Source organism: Zootoca vivipara, chromosome 3 (assembly GCF_965207765.1).
Source record: "Zootoca vivipara chromosome 3, rZooViv2.hap1.1, whole genome shotgun sequence".
NCBI classification, from domain to species: domain Eukaryota; kingdom Metazoa; phylum Chordata; class Lepidosauria; order Squamata; family Lacertidae; genus Zootoca; species Zootoca vivipara.
Window position 1 is genome coordinate 57958789 of NC_142586.1, and position 20944 is coordinate 57979732.

General features: G+C 40.7%; 1 protein-coding gene across 3 annotated transcripts in view; it reads right to left on the reverse strand.

Annotated features, from left to right (window-relative positions):
• Positions 1-2280: 2280 nt before the first annotated feature.
• AHI1 (Abelson helper integration site 1) overlaps positions 2281-20944 on the reverse strand; it is a 62766-nt gene continuing 44102 nt past the window's right edge. For all 3 annotated transcript variants that reach the window (XM_035108917.3, XM_035108912.3, XM_088667261.1), the window contains exons 20-25: positions 16886-16944; positions 11646-11717; positions 9026-9188; positions 7505-7602; positions 4237-4310; positions 2281-3249 (exon numbers count right to left, since the gene is read on the reverse strand). In XM_035108917.3, the coding sequence (XP_034964808.1) occupies positions 3033-3249; positions 4237-4310; positions 7505-7602; positions 9026-9188; positions 11646-11717; positions 16886-16944 (683 nt within the window). In that variant the 3' untranslated portion in view covers positions 2281-3032. The remainder of the gene's footprint in view (positions 3250-4236; positions 4311-7504; positions 7603-9025; positions 9189-11645; positions 11718-16885; positions 16945-20944) is intronic.

A 20944-nucleotide genomic window follows, 5' to 3' on the forward strand; every position in this document is an offset into this window, starting at 1 on the left:
ACTTGAACAAATGACAGCCCCCAGTCTTTTACAAACATCTGGTATTCTAAGAAATGCATGTTATATGCATTCAGTGGCATCTCAATTTCATGTATTAAACTACAGCTTAACAGGATGAAACCAATTAACTAGATCCATTCCACTCTATATTCCAACCTGATTCCAAAACGGGGGGGCGGGGGGCGGACCCTGCTCACCCTAGTAGATGTGTGACCCCATTGTTACTTATGGACCCCTAAACAGCATTCAGTACTACCAAAACCTTCCCAAGGTTGGGCTGGGAGTATTGTTTTATGGTGGCATTGGTTCCTCAATGTAGAATCAGAGTTGGAAGAGACCACAGGGGCCATCCACTCCAACCCCCTGACAAGCAGGAAATACCATCAAAGCATTCCTGAAAGATGGCTGTTAAGCCTCTGCTTAAAGACCTCCAAAGAAGGAGACTCCACCACACTCCTTGGCAGCAAATTCCATTGCCGAACAGCTCTTACTGTCAGGAAGTTTTTCCTAATGTTTAGTGGAATCTTCTTTCTTGTAGTTTGAATCCATTGCTCCATGTCCGCTTCTCTAGAGCAGCAGAAAACAACCTTTCTCCCTCCTCTATATGACACCCTTTTATATATTTGAACATGGCTATCATATCACCCCTTAACCTTCTCTTCTCCAGGCTAAACATACCCAGCTCCCTAAGCAGTTCCTCATAAGGCATCGTTTCCAGGCCTTTGACCATTTTGGTTGCCCTCCTCTGGACACGTTCCAGCTTTTCAGTATCCTTCTTGAACTGTGGTGCCCACAACTGGACACAGTACTCCAGGTGAGGTCTGACCAGAGCAGAATACAGTGGTACTATTACTTCCCTTGATCTAGATCAGGCATCCCCAAACTTCGGCCCTCCAGATGTTTTGGGCTATAATTCCCATCATCCCCGACCACTGGTCCTCCTAGCTAGGTATCATGGGAGTTATAGGCCAAAACATCTGGAGGGCCGCAGTTTGGGGATGCCTGATCTAGATGCTATACTCCTATTGATGCAGCCGAGAATTCCATTGGCTTTTTTAGCTGCTGCATCACACTGTTGACTCATGTCAAGTTTGTGGTCTACCAAGACTCCTAGATCCTTTTCACATGTACTGCTATCAAGCCAGGTGTCACCCATCCTGTATTTGTGCCTTTCATTTTTTTTGCCCAAGTATAGTACTTTACATTTCTCCCTGTTAAAATTCATCTTGTTTGCTTTGGCCCAGTTGTCTAATCTGTTAAGGTCATTTTGAAGTGTGATCCTGTCCTCTGGGGTATTAGCCACCCCTCCCAATTTGGTGTCATCTGCAAACTTGATCAGGAAGGTTGTTCCTTGTAGGAGGAGGACTAGTCCTCTATCCCATGGCATTTGGTTTACTGGGTGTCAGAGGGTTTCACCTTGTCCCACATGCACTTCAATGCCTATAATGAAACAGCTGGGGGAATTCATGCAGAAGTTTGTGCTGAAGTGTCACTGGTATTCTGATCACACATAGCTCGTTTCCATACTCTTGATTCTATGGAAGCTGTGGAAACCCTGAATTAGTGTCTGGTGGCACTTGTGGTGTAGATGAGGACAAATAAATGGAAAAGCAATCTGGGTAAGATGCAGATGCTGTTGGCTGATGAATCTGCTGATGTGGATAGAGATGTTCTGACCCTTGTATCAGCTTTGGCTCACTCCTAAACTAAAATCCTAATTGGAGGGAGTATATCTGGCCTCACCTATTTATAACCAACATGGAAAAGCTAACATGGCATCCTCCATATGTTGTTGGACTCAAACTCCCACGGCCAATTGTCAAGGATGATGGGAATTGTACTCCAATAATTGTCTGGAGGGCACCACATTGGTACCCCTGACCTAGTTACATCCAGCCTGGGTTACTGCAATGTTCTACTGTACAAACTACATTTTTACAAGAGTTGTTTGAAGGAGGAAACTGAGTTTTAAGTAGATAAACATGTTTATGTGTTTCTGTGCCTGCTAAACATACACAGGAATACTGTATGTATATAGTATTTAATCCTTTGCATCTGGATGTTATTTTACACATCAGTAGTCAACATGGTTATTCTCACTTCTTTCTTTTTAATGGAATCAAATGCCATGACTACTAAAAAAAGGGTTTTCTAATTTTATGTTATTTATTGCTTCAGAAAGGAAGGGGGCAGAATTTCCTAACATGGTATAAATAACCTGGACATCCGCAGTCAACATACACAAGAGGACCATAAATAAAGTCACCGGAAATCATCATGAATAATTCCTTCACAACTTAATGCCTTTTAATTTAAAAACAGTTACACCTGAGCATAAACATAATATGACACAAAAATATATCCCACCCACATATTGATGCAAAACAGGTTTTCAGGACAAAGTAGAAAACGAATTTGGCAATGCTTTGAGTATAACAAAAACAGAATTCTGCAAAACCTATTGTATTGCTATTGCATTGTTTTAATACTATTAATATTAATGTGCATTAATAATATACATTAAAACTTTTATTTTAAATATCAATATACAAAAATTTGTCTGTTGCATCCCGTAGTGATGGTAGCTGGGATTTACTCATATGATTATTCACTCTCATTTGCAGATGCACATCAGTATGTGAGACTGTTGCAAAGGCTATTCCTCGGTAAACAGTTCTTTTGACTTTACCCATGAAAGTGCTTTTTAAAATTTTAAACAAACTATTCTCGGACCACTTTATCTTGACATGAATAGGCCCAACAAAAACTGATTATTTCAATGGTGTTGAAGATATTTCAATTGAGAAATATTGAGATATTTCAAAGTGTTTTCTATTTGCAAAAATGAAATACTGAAGTCATACTTGGTGCTTTAACTCATATGCGTTTCAGTGGAACATTCAGTACATGTTCTTCTCCTTGGGCTCAGCACACCATGATAAACATGATACCATCATTCCATGATAAACAGTGGAATGTTTTTTCATACTACTTTTTATCCATGAAATCAGCATCCAAAAACAAAATGGAGACTATGCTTTGGGAGAGTCCAGCTGGAAAGCATCATTTGAAGTTCCACTTGAACTTGCAGTTTTGACAGCTCTTTTCTTCCTCTTCTTCATCATGCTTTTCTTAGGTTCATCCTCAACATCATTAGATGGAAAGTTGTCAATTGCATTACCCTTGCATTCTGTGGCTTCCGCCTGCTCCATTTGTATGCCTTTCTTCTTTGTCTTCCTCTTTCCACTCCTATGGGGAAAGTAGAATAAAAGTGTTAGAAATTTGTCAGACTACAACTATTTAGACTGTGCTTCTTCCCAAGCACTGGCCTTTAGATTCCATTTCTGAGGCTGCTGTGGGCTGATCTCATGATGCTGGGACACACCAAAACTGTGTCTAAAGGAAACATTGATCCTCAAGACAAGTACGCTGAAAGTGGGTGAACACTTTGAACTAACCCTTTGACAATTTGTTGGTTGATCTTTCAGAAGAAATCCAGGGAGGGAGATGCTAAGAGAATAATTTTCATATTTTCAGAGGAAAAGATCAAGAATTCACAGATGCAACTCTGATTGGTAAAACCCCATAGTAGCCTAGACAGTGCAATTTAACCTTGTTAGTATACTACAAAGATCTGCATATCCTAGTTTGCCCAGCATTACTAACTAGCAGCGGAGTAGGGAAAAAATGTAGAGGGCAAGAAATCAGTGAGCATTTCAGGAAAGAAACTACCAGTGTAAGTGGATGCTGGATTGTGACTGAGTGCTCAATGATCCCTTGCCCTCAAGTTTCCCTCTTTCCCCATCTCCTTATCCTCCTGTGTAGTATTGTAGATTGGCTCTGTTCTGCTTAGTATTCTTTTAGTATTCTTTTAGCCTAAACTTAAGAACTTTTGTTGTAAGGCATATTGCGCTGATTCCTGCAGTAGCCTCCCATATTCTGGTTTCTACATAGTGCATCTAACAAAGCTGTTGAATGTGTGGATCAAATCTTTTATCAGTAGTTCATCCAAAGAAAGGAAACACACCGTAATGGATTAATGACACAATAAATTTCTTAGAACATTTGGAATATGACTGTCAATTGTGATACAAACCATTGTTTAAATTTTCTTTAACTTCTCTGAACCATTTAGTTTCAAGAGCTGCATTAAAATCACTACTTTTTTTTTAAAAAAAACTACTTCTAAGCAATGGAACAAACTAAGCAGGCTGCTTTGCACAAATGGTTGCTTACTGTGTAGTCAGGTAGTCTGTGTCATTCTCTGAAATAAATCTTTGGTCTCCTGACTTATTGAAGTATGCTGATATCTGCAAAATAGGAAAACATTAATCAGTAAAGGAGAAAGGGGGGGGGAGAGAAGAAAACGGGGTCAACACGTGTATGACAAAAAACCCACGGGCTTCCTGAATGAGGGTAGAATATACCTCGCTTCAGAAAGAAGATCCCTCACCCATGAAATTCTCACCCTTTGTGGTTTAAAAGGAGGAAACAGTTCCACAGCTTTTAAACCCCCTTGAAATGTTCAGGTGTGTTTAGCAAAAACATACACATACATTCTCACACACAAGTAATGAATCTGTGCTTGAATGAGTCTTCAACGGGGACTGCATTTGTTTTTAAATGTTATTGACAATGTAATGACTATTGACATCAGTTTTCACTCAGAGGGGAGATTTGTAAAAATCCCAAAATTACTCGTGTGCATTGATTATTTTAAAATATCAGCTAAATTCAATGTCAGAAGATTTTAAAAATATGGTAGTTAAAGCCAGAGATTAATAAGCATACAAACTGCCACATACCATTTCCAAATGTTACTGTTGTACAGTAGTATTGTTTTTTAAAAAACAACAGGGTATGTTCAATGTAATGAGCACCTACATATTCTATCTTAGTGCTATGATGGAGATCAATTACAGATCACTATTGTCTAGATCCAAAATTAGATCTAGTAACATCAGAATCTAGTTTAGGACTGGAATTTTTAAAGGATTGTCGCCTCCATTTGAGCCTGCCCAACCACTTTGTCTATCCCTCTGCCATCAGAAATATGGTGGTTCAGTAGCAAGACAAATCCTTTCTAGTTGTAGCACCCAATATCTGGTGAGTCTCTCAAGGGAGGCCCTGGTCCCCAGTGCCCTTTGGTTTCAGATAGGTAGAGCAGACAGATTTATACTTTTTTTTTTTGCAGAGTACAACCTTTAAGTTGTTAAAAAAATCCTGCTACTTTCTTTAGCTTAAGTCCTTTTATATATTATTGTGTTTGTCTTTATTGTAATTTGCCTTTAATAGTTAGTTAGAAACAGAAATGCTAATAGTGCTATTATTATAATGGTAATTTTGCTCTATCGTAATAGGTAAGGAGGTAAATGAGCCCTGGACAGTTAAGTCCAGTCAAAGGCGACTTTGGGGTGCAGCACCGAGGGAGCCAACGTTTGTTCTCTATGACACCAAAGGCAGACAACTTGCATGGTTTCTAACTATCTCATTCCATATAAATATAGTGGAAAATGAACAAGTGTGGCTCAATGAATCTGATGCTGGACTTAAGAGATTTAGGCTCAAACAAAACTATTAATGGGATATGTATGCAGTGAATACTTTTTACTTTTACTTTGCATTTTCTGACATATGATGGTGTGGATATTTTGAAATGGTGCAACTGCAAAATTGTACCTCTCATGCGTTCATTAGACTCCATATATATCTGTCTTTATCTGTATCTATTTATATGGAAATTTCAGAAAATAACGGCAAAACCGCTGTCCATGCTGTATCAAAACTGCCATTATGAAATACCCTTATGAAACACTACACAATCCAGAGAGCTTCTTTAGGTGTGGCCATGAGACTTTCGAATTTGTTTGTGTGTTTTTTAAACAGCAGCTTCTCATGTGCTTCACAAACTCCTCCAGGTTTCAAAAACTCCTCCAGGTTTCAAATCGCCCCTAAGTTGCCAGCTGGTGTGGAAGTGGGGTTGTGGGCAGGTGCAGCTCACTGTGGGATTCTATGGGCTTTGAGTTATGGCTGCACACAAACATATATGTTCATTTTTAGCCATGTTAATGATTCTGCTTGATCTCTGTAAAATACAGTGCTAAATATTTGATTGAAGTTACTCTCAGAATTCAGGTTAGGGTAACATTTGATATGACCTGCCATGTGAATTCTTGAGTAATAATAATAATATAATAACAATTTATTATTTATACCCCGCCCATCTGGCCGGGTCTCCCCAGCCACTCTGGGCGGCCTCCAACAGAAGAATAAAACACAATAATCTACTAAACATTAAAAGCCTCCCTGAACAGGGCTGCCTTCAGATGTCTTCTAAAAGTCTGGTAGTTGTCTTCCTTTTTGACATCTGTTGGGAGGGGGTTCCACAGGGTAGGCGCCACCACCGAGAAGGCCCTCTGCCTGGATCCCTGCAACTTGGCTTCTCGCAACGAGGGAACCGCCAGAAGGCCCTCGGTGCTGGACCTCAGTGTCCGGGCAGAATGATGGAGGTGGAGACGCTCCTTCAGGTATACTGGACCGAGGCCATTTAGGGCTTTAAAGGTACAATTTTTTCTTTTTGCTGATGTAGGATAGCTAATTAATACAAAATCTTTAAGTGCACATGCACACACAAATTTATCTAGAAAAAAATCTGAACTTTTAAGTGTGTTGACTCTAAAATAAATAAATGAACAACTGGTGAGCACAATTATATGGTTCCATCTTCCTGAGCAGCTGGTGTTTATTGAAGTTGCCCCAGTTATGTCTAACTTAAATCAGTTCTTCCAATGGCAAATGTTTATGCCCACCAAAGATTCCGGTGCACAGTCCTTGCACTAGGCACTCACTGCACAGGGCTCTGGATCCCGAATGTAACATACTCCTGATTGACATAACAACCATCTATCATGAAGCTGCAATTAGAAAGGAATATAAACCATTTGGAATCTTCACTTTACATTGGTACCTCGGGTTACAGACACTTCAGGTTACAGACGCTTCAGGTTACAGATTCCGCTAACCCAGAAATAGTACCGGTACCTCGGGTTAAGAACTTTGCTTCAGGATGAGAACAGAAATCATGCGGCGGCAGCGGGAGGCCCTGTCAGCTAAATTGGTACCTCAGGTTAAGAACGGTTTCAGGTTAAGAACGGACCTCCAGAACAAATTAAGTTCTTAACCCGAGGTACCACTGTATTAGCATTTCTGGATATGTTTACTGCTAAATCAAGCTAAACAATTTGTAGCAACAATTTAACTTAGTTAAATTTCACCTCTCTCTTTCTGCCAAATGAAATGTTTCCCAACATGTACGGATTGTATTTTGTAGGCATAAAAACCTCCAGGCTTCCACTGTTTGAGAAATGCTGAATTCATGCAAGTCCATGCATTAAAATTAACATATGCTGGAAGCACTTGGCAATTAACCTGTTATCACAAGAAATGGTAAATGCAATCCCATCTTGCATAATTATGCCATATGCCCTTTTCTGCAAACAGTTACCCCAGGCATAGCTGGTGATGCTGATTCTCCCAGTTCACTGAAAAGAAGAGGAGTAGCATCTTCGGCCAAACCTGAAGATAGTTGTTCTTCATATTGTGCTGAAAATGAATCATAAGTAATTAATTATGACTAACATGGCACTAAAGAGATACTCTAACTTGATCTACAGCATTTTGGGGTCAGCTTCTCCATCTTTATTCAACATACCCATTTCAATAACTCAAGACTATTGATTTTTGTAGTACTTCCCTGGCTGTTGCATATGATACAGAAAGAAGTGCCTGCTGTCTCTCTCCATACATCTGTACTCTCCATCTCTGTACATAATCAATACTGCAACATTTGGAAGGGAGACTACAAAACACAGAGAAAATGAATGGCCAACTGCCTTCGCTCACTGCTATACATTTACCATATGCCTCAGTTCCATCCGTTCATGAGTTCATCATATAGATACCAAACATTTAGAGGTATATGAATAGCAGTTATTGGAAATAATAAAAAATGGGGATTCAATAGATGGACTTTTGCATAGGGTGCCCTCTGGTGTGGAGACTAATTCTAATATCAATGGGTACAGTTCTCAGTAGTATGGACACTTTTGTAAGGAAAAAGACACTAATAGACATGGGATTATGCCCTTGAATGCACTTGTGGTTATCCTCTTTGAGAACCTTTGCTTAATTAAAAAAACCTTAATCATATGATTTTAGTTTTGATTAAACTTCCATATGGGCTAAAACTATATTGAGTTAGTTTTTAGCTAATGCATGCACGATGGGTGAAATTCAATGTCATGCTATTATGAAGGTTCAGTCTTTGCAAACATTTCATCATGTAAAACAGAACAACCCCCCCTGCTCTCCCCCTCCCCCATTCTGGAGGTTCTCCTGATCTCTCCAGAGTTGCTGTTTTTTTTGGGGGGGGGGGCCCTGTTGCATAAGTGAAAGTCCTGGCAGAAGGCTTCCACTGACAGGGCTCCATAGGTGACTTTCACCCATTGTATCAGACATCTCCTCCCATGTGAAAAGGCATTCCTTCCTTCACAATATAAAGGGGGGGGGAGAATGCCTTTTAAAATAGTGCTTGTTATCCCTGATTTTTTTTAAAAAACAGAGCATATATTCTGACCTCAATTTTTAGACAAAACCAAATGTTCAGCAGAGTGCATGCTTTAAACATTTAAGATAGCAGCTTCAACATCTTCCGTTAGAAGGTGATGGCAGTCAGCAAGACAGGGCAACTCTCTGCCTTGAAACCATGTTCACTCTAACAACATTCTACAACGAGGTTAGAGTGAACAATATAAGGTAGTTAAGGTAGTCTCAGTGTGTGGTAGCTCATCACTTTCTTGTTTGTTGGTCAGACTAGTGCATGCTTGTTCAAATTTCACATTTAATCCTACTTTAATTATTTTAATATATCAGATGTATGCTGAACACATCAGCACAGAAACAAATCTTTGATAATCAGTTAAGGCCCCACAAGCAGAAAAATACTAGGGAGAAGCATTATACGTACTTTCGCCAACCACATAATTGGCTGGAAAATAGCCTTGCTGTCCATTCGCCAGACTGCCAAACCACCAGTTATCATTATCTTTGTATAACACTTGGATAATGTCACTGCAATGGATGGTTAGCTCATCTGATCGATGCGCTGTGTAGTCATAAAGAGCCACTACCTAAGAAAGAGATAAGACCACCACAGCTTTATCATAAATGCACCACAGAGACGAAACACCAACATTCACTTCCTCTAATAGAAAAATTGCTGTAACCAAAGCTACACTTGGGTGAGAGCTGAGGCTGTCTCAGGTTTTGGGGCTGGTGGGAACACAGCAGGAGAAGGAAGATAAAGGGGTTGTGGGATTCAAGAAAGAGTTAAGAACATTCAAAGGCACCAAGATTATCTTTAAAAAAAACAACAGCAGCTGCTGGTTCTATAAGCAAATAAAGTTTGATACATTTACTTTCTTAGAATTGTTGTACTACTCTCATAGCCCACTTTATTTGTGAGCTCGTCTGCCTGGCGGTACAAAATAACATATTGGAACGAACACTTGAGATATGGGGCAGTTTTGCTAGAAAGAAACTCTTTCGGAACATTTCGGGAAATGCTGCATCGATGACTTTTCTACTACACTTTAGATGACTTTTAAAAATAATAATTAAATGGTAAAAGTTAGATATTGCTCAGTACAACACTTCATATTATTTACTTACACAGTTTACTGATCTTGCTGTAAAGATGGTTATGGTTACATAAAACAATTGCAAAAATTAGGTAAAAGACTTATTTTGGCAAAGTCGCCTATATGGTGGTGCATTCTGATGAGTTTAGCTCAAATCCATTTGATCTGCATTTTTAAAGGCTGCTGCACACGACAAGCTACTTTGTGCTGTGGGCATCCTTAAATCATAATGCACGGAAACTGTGTGTGTTTAATAATCCACTTACGTGCAGCAACTCAAAACAGAAAACCCCAAAAAACTTTGACCATGTCACTGCAAGCTTGCATTTAGATCAGTTCACAAATGAATTGCCATGGCATGTTGGATATTTTTACACTGCATTAGATCTTATCAAAAATGCCTTTTCCATGTAGAGAAGCCCAGTGTTGGGACATCCAGGACCGGCGCGTCCATGCAGGCGACCTAGGCAGCTGCCTAGGGCGCCGGCCAGCCGGTGCTGAGAGGCTTCAGGCCGCTCTCCAGAGGCACGCGCGTGCCTCCGGAGAGTGGCCTGAAGCCGCTCTACAGCTGACAGGTGCAGTGGAGGCGGCCCCAGGCTCGTGCTCCCCGTGTGAAGCTCCAGAGGCGCGTGGGAGCACGAGCCTGAGGCCACCTCGCTGCGCCTCTCAGCTGTAGAGCGGCTTCAGGCCGCTATCCTGAGGCGCGTGTGTGCCTCCGGAGAGCGGCCTGAAGCTGCTCTTCAGGCTACAGCTGACAGGTGCAGCAAGGTGGCCCCAGGCTTGTGCTCCTGTGCGAAGCTCCGGAGGCGCGCGGGAGCCTGGGACCACCTCCCTGCACCTCTCAACTGTTTTTTCCCCTACTTTTCCCCTACTTTTTATTTTTTTATTTTTCATTTTTCTATTTTTAGTTTATTTATTTATTTATTTAAAGGGGGGGCAGAAGGTGATCTCGCATAGGGCACAAAAAACCCTAGCACCGGCCCTGGGGACATCACCACAAACCCATTTTTATTTAGGTGACTTCTTGATGGCATTGCAATAACAGGCTTCTTTGGGTGAAGTGTGCAATCTCACCAATGGTGTAATAAAAAGCAGCCATTATGTGATGGTTCCTCATGAGTGGCTGTGGGAAGACAGAACTGTTCTTGCTCACGGATAACCCTTTGCCACTACCGAGAACATCTGTATTGTTAGAGGAAACTAGATAGCAAAAAACAATGAAGGTGGAACTTATGACATAGTACTTGTGGGGATTCCCCCCCCCCAAAAAAAAATCTTTCCAAAAGGCAGGATGTCATTACATTAAATAATTGCAAAATATATGATGTTACCTAATCTCTGTTGCAAATATTAATAAATCTTCAGCAATAGCTAGAAAACCTTACAGGGCACCTATGGTAAAAATGAAAATTTGACAAAAGGTTCAATGGAATGCATAATAATAAAGGAACACTATACATGCGCTCTCTGTCACTGGAGTTATTAGAATATAATGCCTAACATCAGTTCATTGTTTTGAAGAAGAGAATCCAGAAGCTTGGTGACAAAAAAAAAGTTTGCTGGTTTGCTCACTTGATGAATAGCTGAGCATTACAGAATTTGTTATATCCAATGGGTGACATTCAACAATTTTGTTCCTTTTGCAGGAGAATGGGGTTTGTGGAAGGGGAGTTGTAGTAGAGCTGTCTCCTTTTGCACACAATGGCTCCTATCCATCCAATGTAACTGATTCTGAAGAAATACTTAAAAGTGTACACCACTGTTTTCATAAGTCCATTTTATATGCAATTGATAATCTGAGTAATCTTGTTTTAAATAGAGCCAATATATTCCTAAAACAAGTGTTGAAGAACTTAAGGTCATTTTAGAAGCACTTATTACATTTGCTGAGATGAAAAATCAACACACAATAGAGAAAATCGATTTTAAAAGTTGCTTGGCACTTACTGTTTCTTGGACAGAGACTGAACCGGAACTAGTGTCTCCTCTCACATAGGGTGTTGCTGGAAACTCAGCATTCTGAAAGAAATTATTTAACAGGAATAAATTGCATTAATGTGGGTGGAGAATGGTGTAAAGTTGTGGCCTGTCTGCCCCTTCCAAACCCTGCTGGCTTCTGCTGCCCAGGGTGAGAGGTGTGGACTAGCCACAGTTATGGCCTGCTCTGATTGTTTCCAATGGAGGGAAGAGGAATTAGTTAGCAAGCTTCAGGCCGGCATGGAGGGGGTAGGGCAATACTGGAGTCTCCAAGGCATTTGATGACTGGAAGATCTCAGCAACCTTGAAATTATTACCTGTAAGGGTATGTGACTGTTTTACAGTTTTAAAATCCTTATTTTAAGATGTTTTAAATGGGGCTTAATTTATTTTTAATTCCTTTCTGTTATCGCTTTAGTGTTTGCCACTCTGGGGTTCTCAGGGAGGAAGGGTAGGATATAAATGAAATAAAAAAATATAATTTGGGAATACTAGATCTCAGTTAGGTAAAATAGATGTGATGGTGTCCAATCTCTGCTCCAACCTGCACCCATAGTAAATGCAGTGGGGGTGGTTTGATCAGCAAAAGATGAGGGAAACAAGGGGTCCTGAATCAATCCCCTTGTTCATGCCTTGCCACCCTGCAGCCATAAAAGCATATTACCCTTGGCCGGGCTTTAATACTAGAAAGTGAACCTTTTGGGGAGGGGCGGGGAAAGACACTTGTTGAAAGAAGCTGAAGGAAGGTAAGCTACATCCTGCAAGGAAGAGGAAGTTTTGTGCTCCTCACCCATGCACCCCTTTTGCTGTTCAAACGAAGCCTTTCAGTCTTTCTAATGAACTGCGGCTGATCCAGGTTTAAACACACAAATCAGGCCTGGTTTGGCTCTTACAGCAGAGAACCAGTGGATTTACCTAATTGTCATTTCTCAGTGCAGCCATCCAGAAAAGGCAAGTTTGAGCCTATTCTTGGCTCTTCATTCCTTGATATGAGCATTTGTAGAGTAGCAACACTGTCAAGGCAGTGAGTTTTACCCGAAGGGAAGGAGTGGCTCTTGTTACTCGGTGATGAGTCATGGTGATGATGATGATTACTATTCTCATTATAATTCTTTTCAAAAAGATATTTATGAGTTCTCCAAAGGCCCCATCAAACTTCCTTGAGCTGAGGTAAGCTTTAGGAAATAATAGATTAAAAACCTCAGCATGCCCAGGGATATTTTGAATGCTTCCAGATGTTGTATTAAAGTTTTATTAATATGTGGATGGATACAAAGTGCTTCCACCTAAAGAAATAAGTGTTTTACTTTTCAATTGTTGGAATTGGGATAAGAAATAACCTTCATTTAAGGACTTAACGGTGATTAGTGTATCATTTCTACTTCTTAATTTCACAAAACCTAGCCATGGAAGGCATCTAGAGACAACTTGGTAAACTGAAAAATCAGCAAATAAGGAACAATGATGACTGGATAGTAAGCATGTCACTAAATTTAGCTCAGGATTTCCTAAGGTCTGTGGACTTAAGGCTTACAAACTTAAGAAATACTCAAATGCACAAATGGCCATTTTAAACCCTTCTTCATAGTGGCTGTCTCCATATGGAAGGTTTGCTTGCACCAGTTTACCACACAGAGAAATGGATTCAGGGTTACCACATTTTCATTGGCTCCTCTGCCATTAAACACAGGCCAGCATGTAGAGATGGCAACAAGAGTGTGCAACACAGCACCATTATGATAGGCATATATACCCCTATTTACAAGGTAATATAGATGTCTCCATGTTATAGGCAGTCTAGACATCTAAAATCAGGGCAACCTAAGACCCACGGGCCACAAGCAGCTCACGGGGGCCACAGGCCACCCCCAAACCAAGCTGCCCGCTCAGCGAGTCCCTGCGCGCTGCACTAAACCGGCACAGCGCGGCGCGGGGACTCGCTTCCATGGCACTAGAAATCTCGTCTGCACATGTGCAGATGCCAGAAATTTCATCTGCACAGCCGCAGATGCCGGAAATCGTGGGCATGCATGCTCACATGTGCGAGCAATCTGGCCTACAGAGGGTTCTCCACTGGAGTGAACCAGCCCAGCTGAGGTAAACCTTGCCGACCCCTGTCTAAAATAGAAGTTTGAGCAGATGTCATATAGAAGCTGTCTGAATTCCTGGAGAACCACTTCATCACTGTAGACCAGGCATCTCCGAACTGCGGCCCTCCAGATGTTTTGGCCTACAACTCCCATGATCCCTAGCTAAGAGGACCAGTGGTCAGGGATGATGGGAATTGTAGTCTAAAACATCTGGAGGGCCGAAGTTTGGGGATGCCTGCTGTAGACCATGAACTGGGAACTGATGGCCCTCTGGATGTTGCTTAGACTGCACCTCCCATCCACCCTGATCATTGAGCAGATTGGCTGTGGCTCATTGAGTTGGAGTTCAGCAACATTTACATCAACTATTATTTGTGTTACTGAAGCCATTACAAAAAAAAATACATAAAACAGAATACATTACATAGTTAAAATGATAATTTAAACCAGACATTCTGTCAGATAAATTCTTCAGGGGAGCAAACTCTTAACTTATCCCCACAAACTAATGGCAAGGATAGGCACTCTGGTCCTTCATTGAACAGAGACCAGCTTCCAGATGGAGAATGGAAGACTCGGTTGCCTTGAGGAGCTCAAAAATAGAACAAATATATTTATTCTGGGATATTTCCAGATTCTTTTGTTGAAGAGATTCTCTATTGTGCTATATTTTACTCATTTCACTCTTTTATAAAGTCTCTGCTTTGAAGCTTGTTCTAGCCCCCTTTAGTATTACTTTTAGTCATGAAGTGCAGGTAAGAGATTGTAAACAAACAAACAAACAAACAAACATGTTGGTAGTGAAGCTGCACATGGAATTTTACTTTATTGCAAATGTGTAACAGGTTGTTTAATTTCCAGGACTTTATATTAAAAAATTATCACAGCAAATTATGAATGTTGTGCAACTTTAAATCTCAAAGATAAACTTCATTAAGGATACAATTTTTTTTTTACTGCTCTAATCCCTACCTACCGCGGGGCTTGTTTGTTTCCCATATTAGCTTAAAATATACAGAAGAATCCACAGACATTTTGAACTATTTGGATAGTGTCAGATTTAAATTTCAGAGTGGGCATGGAACATGTTGAGAACCACTGAACTCTACATCTCCACCCTAATTCAGTACTTTCCTTTGGATGTGGAGCAAAAGTTTCCCATACATCCTGAGAAGCAGGGAATGGCTGTGAACATATCCTTTTGTAAATTTCACGCTTCCCCTCAAAATTAAGCTGAATGAGGAAGACTGAATAGCACTGGACAAGCTGGTATACTTTTGGTTACATGCACAGGGTTCTTGAACAGCATGGTGAAAATGTAACTACAGTATGCTGTAATTTTTAGGTTCTCTCTGCTTCTTGTAGAAACTGATCAAAGACAAAGGAGCAACTGTGTTAAAATCTTACAGAATAAGTAACTCCTGTAAAAAGTAACCAAACTACTGTCATGTGTTGGTCTTTCTACGGCATAGAATAGATCATTAAATTACTGCTGGTGCTACTACTGTTGCTTTCCTGGGTTTTCAGAAGACTATGATCCTGATTTGATTATAGTCCTTTAAGCATTTAATGAGCATGGGAATCTATAATCTCCCTAGAGGAAAAGCTGTGCCAGGATGCACTTTACTGAGTCCTGCAATGTACAAACACAAAAAAGAAACGCAAACACAGCTGCTTCGACAAAGCCTACAGGGATTTTTAAAAAGGGATGAATTGTAAAGTAGGTGACATAATTCAACTGCTAAGATTATTCAAACACACTCCAAAACTATTTTGATCCATTTCTCTTTAATCAGAAACATTTCACTTTAAACTGTAAAGGATGTCAATTTACATACTGTTAGAAGTTTTCTACCAGCACCATAAAAAAGTTAACGAATACCATAATGAATTTCCCATCTTTACTTTTCCCTCTTTGGTTTCAGTCATTCTGGGCTGGTATATCTGAAAGTAATTCTCACTCAGGAATTTGTGAGCCAATGTAGCCAGAAAATTAGTTTCTGCACTAATTGAGGGGAAAAACAGCTTATAGATTTATCCATGGGCACAATAAGCTTGGAAAACCAGTAAACAAAAGCTTTTTTAAAAAATCATCTCCAATCCAGAGCCTCTGTTGAGCATGATGAGAGGTCCCTAGTGCACTCTGGGTGAGATGTTTGCCCACATTAGAGGAAAAGATGTGCTTTAAGATGGGGAGGAGCAAAGCTGTTCCCCGGGTCTGAAATGAATTGGTGGGGAGGGCACTCCGGTTATGTAATTGCTGTAATTAAGTGCTGCCTTATTTATGCTACTGGCACTTTGTGAAGGAGGGAACAGAAGAAGGTGGGGGACAAAGTATGATGTCTATTCTGCAAGACTCACAGCTGGAAAGGAAGCATCTTAATCTTAGTCATGATCTTTAGATATGGGTAACAAAGGAGTTAATAACCCAACACAATTTAACTCTTATCCCATACAAAAAAAATGGTCAGTGTGTTTGTGTGTGTATTATATATATATATATATATATATATATATATATATATATAAAGAGATAAGTATGGGAAACCTTTGGGAGACCAATTGGTTAAAATGAGGTGATCTTGTTTAACAATAACCTCCCTGCTAACAACTCTGGTTCTTTATTATTTTAAAGTAAGTAAAACCCAAAGTACAACTGAGATTTCAGTCTACACATTACAAAAGTGGCAACAATGCTGCTTAATATAAGACAATCAATGAGCAAAAGTTCAATTAGAGTCAATCTCTCTGTCTGTCTCAATTGAAAGTACAAAGAATTAGCATACAAGTTCAGGTCCTGTTGTGTCCACTTTTCCTTATTCTCCACAACTATGTATCTAAAGACATCCTAAGGATAGAGAGTTGAGATCTTGGCATACCTAATTGCAATGAGTTTTACAAGCATAGTACACAAAGCTGATATTGGATCTTTTGTTCAGAGAGCAACTGCGGGAGCCAGAAAGCCTACATGGACAATGATTCTGTGGAAGGCAGGTCTTTTATTACTGAACAGAAGGATAAGAAAGCTCCTGTACAATGATAACTTTTGAAGAAGGATTTTAAAAAGTTTTTTTTATAAATGTTATATGCAAAAAGAAAAAGCAATACTGAGCTGCTTACCGTGTGTAGTCCAGCTGACGGGCTTCGGCAAAAAGGATTTCCTACTGGGATGAAGCTCCCTATGAAAAGACAAAGCTGTGAAATTTTTGCTTGTTATCCCCTTTCAGTCTAATAAATCATTTTATTTTTATATATTTTTCAAAAAAACCATGATGATGGTAAGACAGTTCACAAAAACCTGAATAAAAAAGCAGCAGCTGCTTTCAGTCCCAGCTATGCATCTTTCAGTCAGGAACAGTTGGAGAGTTTATCTAACTAACAGACCTGACACAAGGTTAGCTAATCCAATATTTCCATTCAAATGATTTGGAAAGATACTGCAAGCAATGACCACATACCACCTTGCACTCAGAACTGACACTATTATTTAAAACCAGCACTGTCTTTCCCAGCCATTGAATCTTTGAGTCATGCATACAAAGTTTTCCCCCCACCAGAAGTGATCACAACACCTCTGCATTGAACTACTCATTTTATCTGAAAGAATAGGTATAAGCTATTCAGTGTATTCTCTTTGATCATATGACTTCCTGGCAACACACATCTTGCTGTTTATTTTATTCCAGCTCACTACAGTATATTTTTAAAAGGGTTTATTTGTCATTTTTGGGTCTTTTTGCATGTATTATTAGAATGACTACCAAGCTCACACTAATCTTTTCAATATGTATGGCTTCATCTTTTTTTCTTTTTGTAGATGGTATGTGCATAGCTCTAAGGAAGGAAACATCTTTAAAGAAACATTTTTTTTTCAAAAACAAGGAAGATAATCCCTATACTATCTCCCTTCTGCAAATTCTAGTGAAGTTTGGTGAAGAAGTTAAGAGTGCTGGCCTAGAACAGGGATGGGAAATGGGACCAGCTGGTGGGTCGGATCCTGATGTCCCCAACTTCCCTGTCAGTCATCTGGCACCCACCTATCAATCATCTGAAATCAGGTAAAGTGCTTTCCTTTTTCCATGTGGTTTGAAATGAAACTGTGTGGGCAAAGGTACCGATGAGCCATTCCCCACATCTGATACAAGGTGGGCATGGCTTGGGGGAAGCATTTGGACTAATTCTATATGAAACCACTGGGAAATGTCATCCAGAGATTTGGAGCACAGTGGCATCAGTCTTCTGATAAGCAGAGACAAGTCTTTCAGGACTTGCAGTGAGATGGGAGTATGTAGCCCTTCAGATATCTAGAGCCCAAAGTATTTAAGGGGTTTCCTCCAGTCTCGCCCCTGTGTCCACAAACTGGCACATGAGGCAAATCTGCTCTTATTGAAGGACTATTCAAGGATGTTGGCACCTATCACTTCATACCCTTCTTTCAACATATTATGGCTTTTTTCATGACGGTCATTTAATCAGAAAAGATTACCAGCTTTTCAGCAGGAGGAAAGCTTGCATATGGTTGAACTGTTATCACATGTAGGGCTTACATTAAGTTGTCATTACAGAAGAAGAAAAAACAAAACAGATTGGATCCAAGAAGAGGTGACCAAAACTAACCCTTCTGTTAGCAACACACACCAGAATGACAACGCTGCACCTCATTCACCCAAATGTGTGTTATGGTGATAACCAGAAATTCAGTAACTGTCAACGTGTACACACACACACACACACACACACACACACACACTGTTCAGTTAAGTGCTCTGGGTGATACCTGCTCATCAGTTCCCTGGATTCTCAACTAATGGCTGAAATTATTCAGGTGCACTGGCACATATCCATGGGAAAGCTTGCACAACCTCCACCTGCACTTTGCCAGCCCTTAAGCCAGTGGTATTAGTCACACTCATAATAAATTTCCTCACAAATATTTGAACACTGGAAGATATTTATATATGTAATTAGATGGCACCACCTCAAAGAGCCAGCTTGCCCACAATCTTGCAAACACTTCTCCTGTGAGCGGAAAAAACTTCATTCTTAATAGGTTTATGTGTGCTCCAGTTACCCAGTTTTCTCCTCTGTCACATCTTTGCCCTATATAAGCCTAAATAAGAAACATAAATGATTCAGAAAGGACACAAGTCTATTTTAAAGACTATTGTTGAATACTCATATTATTTGGGTCAAAGATAAGAATATAGGAACATAAGAAGAGGCCTGCTCTTCTTATGAGGCCTATTTAGAAGAGGCCCATTTAGTCCTGCATCCTAATCTCACAGTGGCTAACCAGATAACTATAGGAATCCTGCAAGCAATGCAACAATACTCCCCTGCCTTGTGATACCCAGGAACTGGTATCCAGAGACCTGCTGCTCTGATACTGGGGGTAGAACACAGCCATTTTGGCTAGTAGTCATTGATAACCTTCTCCTATTTGTTCTATCCTTTAAAAAATGGCCAACTTCTTTTAAAGCCATCCAGTCTTGTGGGCATCACTACATCTTGTGGGAATGAATTAGATCAACTATGCATTATGCAAATAAGTGCTCCCTTTTGTCTGTCCTCAGTCTTCCAACATTCAGCTCTGGATGGTCTCAAGTCCTATTATCATGAGAACAGAAAACTTCCCCCTTTTCATTTTCTCCACACCATGCATAATTGTGTATGCCTCCCCCAAGCCCCCTTACTAGCCTTTTTTCTAAACTAAAAAGCTGTATCCTTTCTGACTCACCCTGACTGACCCTGCTTATAACACTTACCCCAGCACAGTGTGATGGTTACAGTGACGACAAAATAGTTATGCAGTCACTGTTTCCAAAATATTGCAGGTGGTGTATTTGCAAAAGTCTTGCTTTGACTCTTAACTTTGCCACTGAAGTTCTGTGATAAAAGCTGGAGGCACAAGGCAGAAACTTTATAGCAAGGGGTCATGCACACTCTCAAATGTAGGCACGCAGGACACACACACACACACACACACACATTTCACAAAAGTTATATACCTCTTGGTTGTAAAAGAAACCCCAAACCCTCAAATATACAGAGGTACCTACCCCTCCTCAGTTGATCTGTGCAGATCAGCTAAGTAAGGGGCTTAGTGCACCATCTTTGCTCATCAATTGATTAACTTGATGACTGGGACAGGGGGCAAATTGCATTCCCATCAGGCTGCGGGGCTCCATACACCTCAGCACTGTGTCTATTTAGTTATTTGCTGCTGTTTTGTTTATTTGGTGCGGTCTTGTAGAAAGTGGAAATATTGCCTTGAGGGTTAGGGTTGCCGATCTGGAGCTGTCACTCCTGAATTAAAATACCTGCACAGGGGTGAGGCCAGGTGAAAATAGTTCAGATTTTCAGATTTTAGGCACCAGAAGTTCCCAAGAGTGGAGTATGAACACTCCCCCACTCATAATTAGTTTGGCGCCATTAGATTGTGTAGTAGAGTTTTGTGAAAAATGCAAGGATCTAAGAAAGCTACAATCGCCAGGAATCCTGGCATTCAAGGGCATGCTCAGCAGAAATTTAGCTGAGACCATTCTGAATCAAGCCTGTGAAAATTCACCTGTGGTGGGCAACGTTTTTCAGCCCAAAGGCCACCTCCCCATCTGGGCAGCCTTTTGAGGGCCACATGCCAGTGGTGGGCAGGGCTGGAGGCAAAAGTGTATAGAGAAATGAATGCAAATTTTGCCTTGTACAGTAGGCTTGTTTCTAAACCCACACAGACCTCTTTCTGAGGAGGGTGTGTGGCCTGGGGAAAATTCCAAGGGCCAGATAGAGAGGCCTGGGAGGCTAGTCTATTTAGAGTAAATGAGGCAGTGCGGGGCACCACCTGCAACGAGCGTCCCAGGTGGGCGAGGGGCGATGTCACCCCCCCTCAAGGATGACACCCGGGGCGGACCGCACCTACCGCACCCCCGTCCTCTACCAGTGGCCACCACTGGATTTGCCAACCCTGATTTGCAATGCAAGGAGCAACTAGTCAAGGGAAAACTGAAGCATTGTGTTTCCTTAGCCCAAAGAACCCATTGCCTCTAGTATCGTAAGAGATCTGGCCTTGGTTCTGAAGCCCCTGGAAGAAATATTGGAACAAATAATTCTTAAACCCCTCACTACCCCAATTTCCCAACATCACACACATAATATAACATACACACATTTACGATTTCAGTCACA